At 36.6% G+C, this 5,921-nt stretch overlaps 1 protein-coding gene across 1 annotated transcript; it reads left to right on the top strand.

Moving 5' to 3' along the window:
• Nucleotides 1-651: 651 nt before the first annotated feature.
• LOC117958501 (eukaryotic translation initiation factor 1b) lies at nucleotides 652-3,572 on the top strand. Its single transcript, XM_034894938.1, has 4 exons — nucleotides 652-905; nucleotides 1,646-1,809; nucleotides 1,950-2,051; nucleotides 2,221-3,572. Exons 1-4 carry the CDS (start codon nucleotides 875-877, stop codon nucleotides 2,263-2,265), a joined length of 342 nt encoding a protein of 113 aa, XP_034750829.1. The 5' UTR covers nucleotides 652-874; the 3' UTR covers nucleotides 2,266-3,572.
• Nucleotides 3,573-5,921: the final 2,349 nt, after the last annotated feature.

Genomic DNA, 5,921 nt, shown 5'->3' with positions numbered 1-5,921 from the left:
AAGTGGCATGTCCAAAATTATTCATACCCTTTGCAAACTGTCACAGTCTATGGGAAAATCCATTCCTTCGATATCATTCCAAATAGTCCAAGCTGTTCTAAAGCATCCTAATTACCCTGATTCTTTGGGAACAGCTGTTTTAATCAACTTAAGAGGTGAAAAAAACACTGCTGATGGTTTGTGGACAGTCATGGCTAAGACAAAGGAGCTCACTGAGGACCTGCTGCTGCGCATTGTGGCCGCTCACAAGTCAGCTATATATGTATATATATATATATATATATATATATATATATATATTGCATACACACACGTACTGTGGATTCCATACGAAGGTCAGACATCACATATTTAACTTAACGTCTAAAAAGACAGATAACAGTTAAATAAATAAGCAGAAGATTAAAAACGTAAAATTTTTTTTTTTAAATTAAATACTAGATAGATCGCCAAAGAATTGGTTTCAGTGATTGTTGATACACTTTTCTTATTTTCAGTATGTTCCAGAGACTGCAACAAAATAGAAAAATATGTGTCAAAAAACGTTTTGTTTGGTTAGTTTAGGTAGGCCTACTGTTCCTGTCCCAAAATTATGACATCATCTTTCCAGTAGAGTTGAGAAATAACAGGGCGTGGCTGACGATTACGTCCCTTCATAACGTCTTCGACGTGTTGACGTCATTTTCGGGGCGGGGCTATATAGGCTTGTTTTCCAGCGTTACGGTTTCAAAGAGCTCCATTTTGTGAAAGCTGTTGAACCCGAGCACTGTCCCAGTGAAAAGGCGAAATCTATAAACGACAAAAAAAGTCAAAGTTAGCCGACGAACCTCTCGATAACCAAGTTAGTATCCGAAAGGAAAGCAAATCTTATCGTATGTCCGATATCCAGAACCTCCAAACTTTTGGTGAGTCATTTGTATCAAACTAAGCGGTAACGTTAGACAAGGTGGGGGAAGGGCGAGTTCCAGCGAAGCTAACCTTAACGCCAAGCTTCGTGCTTGCGTCGAGGTTTTTTTTCCGCCTTTTAGAGACTTTGACTATTAGACTGCTTGGTCCTCAAAGTAATCGATTCGACGTTAACTTTGTAACTCGTGAAAGCATAAATGTATATAATTCACATTTTCGTGGTGATTTTTTTCGACTAGCAGGCCTTTGCTAAAACTGCCGCCATTAGGCCTGAATTGTGCTACTAACGCGTTAGCTTATTCTTCATACTTGTTCTCATCGACAAGAAAATCGTATTACTAATTAAAAAAAGATCCATCTAGCTTTGCTTTCAATTGGTCATACTCTTTTGACCTTGATTCTCACTCTAAAAATGAAAGTTGCCTTGTCATTACTGATAAGTCATGACCAATCCTTTGCCATTTAAAGGGTGCTGCTCAGCAGTAAGCTAGCTAGTCTCCAATAAGCTGTTAAGCTGTATATTTAGCCTCTACGTCTGCGCAGTTATCAATACATAATTTTTTTTTATTAATCTATATGTCAATACCGGGGCAATACAAAGCTGATTTTATTTCATTCATGTGAATTACAAAAATTAAGCTAAGATGCTTGAGCTGTCCATTTTTATGGTAAATGTTTTTTTGTTGTTGTCAGTCTGTTTGAAAATGTTGTTCTTACCGGCTTTTACCACTCCCTCCAGACCCCTTTGCTGATGCAACTAAGGGTGATGACCGCCTCCCAGCTGGGACAGAGGACTATATCCACATAAGAATCCAACAGCGGAACGGCAGGAAGACCCTCACCACTGTCCAGGGCATTGCCACCGACTATGATAAGAAGAAGCTAGTCAAGGCCTTCAAGAAGGTACCTCTAAAATAAGCACTATCAGTCTCAGTTGATAAATACTGTTTTACAGAAGGCTGCCAGCTTTTACTAATGCTACTGCAAGGAAATGTTTTCTGTCCACTGTAAACACAGTTTTTTTGTGTTTTTAAACTGAACAGAAGTTTGCTTGCAATGGGACAGTGATTGAGCACCCAGAGTATGGTGAAGTGATCCAGCTTCAGGGAGACCAACGCAAGAATATCTGCCAGTTCCTCATTGAGGTTAGTATTGATGATAAAACAAAATTTGCTGCACTTGCCCAACACTTAACCTGAGTGTGCCACTTGACAGGAGTTTCCTGTACATGTGGAACAGTGCTAACTTGAGGCACAGACTGAAGATCAGGTCGTTTTTCCTTTTTTATTTGGTCTCTTGTTTTCCTCTTTCCAGATTGACCTGGCCAAGGAGGAGCAGCTCAAAGTCCACGGCTTCTAGAAGCTGCTAGCAGCCCTCTCCCATTAAACTCCCTCTCCTCCTATGTGCTGCTGTTCCTCTTCCTTCCCCCTCTCCCCCCTTGCAACCCCACCAGCTCATGTTAGCTAACAAATACCTCTGACAAATATGGGATTCTGTAACACCAACACCCCCCTACAACACCAGGGGGCAGGCTCGCTCTCGCAAAGACACACCACTGCAGCTCCACACATCAGGGATGAGTGGTGATGACCCTCCCACACACTTCTCCTTCCTTTTCCCCTGTTTATTTCCTTTTTTTAATTTCCTCTTTTTAGGTCTTGTGCCACAACAAAAGAGGCACTGTTTCATGTAACTTTTTTGTTTTGTACTTAAAGGTGTTTCAATAAAACGTTGAGTCTCCATATGTTGGAGTGGTGTCATGGGAATGGGGGCTGGGTATGTACAAGGTCACCGGCTTTAAAACTATTCACTGCTGAAGTGGGTACACCGGTTCAAAATTAACTTTTGTTCACTGCCCAACTGGCTAGTGAATTGTTCAAATTTTGCCAGCCATGGAGTACGTGTTTTGGCAGAGTGAAACACATCTACCAGCCACTTGCATATTTTACTAGCTGGCTGTTGGATTGTGCTCATTTTGAACCCTGTGGGCACATAGAGGCAGACAGGCTACAGTTAGGAGGTGGGGACAAGGATTTTTGTTTAGGAATCTGCTGAAAAGTAGTCAGTATTTTGCTAGTATAAGAAGCCTCTCTCTTCAGTCAGCTAGAATATCCCACTCGCACTGTATGCCTGTCCAGCTACCTGCTTGCAGGTTACAGAGCAGAAGTTGTGTGAAGTATGGACTACCTTCACCACCCCATCCAGAAAATTGGTTTTCATCTATCATTTAATTTTTTTTGCTGCCAATCAAAGTATTAAAACTAAATGTGGAAGGCTGACTTGGTTTACTAAGTTATCTGGTGCATCATCCAGAGTGGGAAGCAAAGTACTGGTAATATTTGGCTGTTTAAGTGAGATTTGAAGATGGTAACCTTGCATATAATTTTGAATATACTTGTCAATTAAGTGATGTCCTCCTCTGGCATGTGACCAGCTTTTTAGTGTGGTCTGAAAAAACACCTGTTACCACACCTATGGTTATGGACACTTGATTCTTAAATTTCCTACAATGCAATAATTTATCAAGTTAAAATGTAGTGATGCTGAAGTAATACAGTAAAAATCAAAGCCATGGCCAGGTTGCACTGTGTTCTTGTGACAGGGTGATTGAGAGCAAGTCTGTTTTGCAAAATCCACATTTGGTTCAATAAAATGTCTGCAGTTGATCAGTATGTCCACTGTTTTTTTTTTTTTTGTTTTTTTTTTTTTACATGATTGGAGGATTTTTGTTTTTAGGTTGCTTTTTGGTTATGATTTCTGAATTCTGTGAACAATGACTATACTCATCAGTCATCACATTACTGGGGCTGTATCACAAATCTTTAGTTGTCCGAAACTGAGTAATAATAATTTTACAAATACTACTTATTTCTATGTGTATGCATATACATTCTTCAAATCGGAGGAGCTAAGAAAGTTTAACTATACTAAAATTTTGCTTTTATTTCACATTTTAGGATATAATTCTATTACATGTTTATGCATGAATATTTACACAAAATGTAATTATGGGGATCCATACAAAGTAGCATTGAGCCCATTTTTTACAAGGACAGTTCTTTAATATACTGAACGTGGGTGGTGGGGGAGTTCTATTTTCTACAAAAGGAGAAGACCAGGCATCAACGTCTTAACGTATATTAATATATAATTTATTTGTTGATTATATTAGGCTACATATTAATATTAATCTTTTGATTTGATAAAAACTACATAAATTCGCATACAGTACTAAAAATCAGAATAGCGCTTTTAGCCATGTGTTGTCTTCCCTTCAAAATTGAAAATCAACAATTCAGTTTGCTTTTTATCAACGTTTCTAACTTTTAATTACATTTTGTGCTTTTTTCAATGTATGCCACTTGGTTTTATGTTTTCAACCCTATGTAACATTAACTTATTAACTTTAGTTTTACAGTTATTTTGGGGATTTATTGTCAATTCATAAGAAAATAATACCTAATGTTTGAGTTAGAAAATCAGAAATTAGAAATGATTGTGACTAAAATTAAAATCTCTGAGATGTATTGAAGTAATAGTTTAAAGTAGCGAAATGGAAGTAGTTAAAGTACTTCTAAATTGTACTTAAGGACAGTACAGTAAATGTGAAAGTATAACATCAAGAACTTTATTGTCCCGTTTGCGCTTCCGTGCACGTATTTTGTCCCTTGAAAGGACCCTTCTGACTCCATGGCAACGCAGCTACCGCCATAGATAGATAATCTCGTTTGTTTTGCAGGCGGCAGAATTTACTCTATTTATACAATTAACGATACAACGGGAAAATGTGATTTCACTTCAAATAAACCAACGGTTTATGCTGTAGTGATTACACAAGACGCATTCATGGAAAATACAGGACTCTTCAGAACGATAAGATGTTAGCACTTTTAGCTACCCTGTAACATAAACCAGTTATTCATTGTTAACATGTTAACGTTAGCTAGCTGTTAGTTGACGTTAAATATGAGCTAATCTAACTTTGTGCAGTTTTCTGTATTTCTATCTGAGTTAGTACTGCGAGTGACAATTCATCTGTACAAATACGTTTGGTAACGTTAAACATTAATAGAGTTTAACTGTAGTTACTGGTGTATTTTTAGCTAGCTAGCTAGTTAACCTAAGCTAAGTATTTGGGAATCAGTATTTGCATTTTGGGTCCTTCTAGCTTTCTCAAATACATTATTTGAATACTTTTCCATAACATGACCAGATATCAACCTTTAATTTCCTTACCCTAGCTAGTTGCAAAGAGCTAACGCTAGCTAGCTAAAGAAGAAAATAGGAAATTGAAAATACTTTAGTCTCTTAGCAGTGGTAAAATAAGTAAGGTAATGCTGATCCTTTACTGAAGTAAAAGTACTAGCTAGCTAACACTGTGGAAATATTCCAAAATAAGTAAAATACTTGCATTCAAAATCTTATTTAAGTTAAAGTATGTATCAGAAAAATGTAAAAAGAGTAATAGTATAGTATTCAACTCAGTATTTGATTCAGATATTGCTAGTATTACAACACTGTTACAAGAAAATATCCTGCATTGAAAATGCTACTTAAGTTAATGTATTAGCTAAATTATAATTGACTAGACAGGAAGGGGCTGAAGAACTGTCATCTGAAAATTAACAAATGCTGTCTGTTAAATGTACTGGAGTAAAAAGTACTAGATTTACCTCTGAGAGGTTGTGGAGTAGAAGTATAAAGTTGCATAAAGTGAAAATACTCAAGTAACCTTGTACCTTGAATTTGTACTTAAGCTCTTAAGCCTTAGATTACTTCTTAATTAAAAGTATGAATACAATTTAATGTAATTTAAAATTACAAATACTGCATTTGAAAGTTTATAAAGGAACAAATACAGAAGTAGCCTACTGATTGTGCATAGTTTAAAAGTGTAACATTATTCAACATTTTCTATTTTATTATAATTATTATTATTATTATTATTATTATTATAGACACACAATTGTTAACTAGCTTGTTGTTACTGTTGTAAGCTGATTGGAACTGATGAT

Source organism: Etheostoma cragini, chromosome 15 (assembly GCF_013103735.1).
Source record: "Etheostoma cragini isolate CJK2018 chromosome 15, CSU_Ecrag_1.0, whole genome shotgun sequence".
Lineage (NCBI taxonomy): Eukaryota > Metazoa > Chordata > Actinopteri > Perciformes > Percidae > Etheostoma > Etheostoma cragini.
This window is presented reverse-complemented; position numbering and strand designations above follow the sequence as displayed.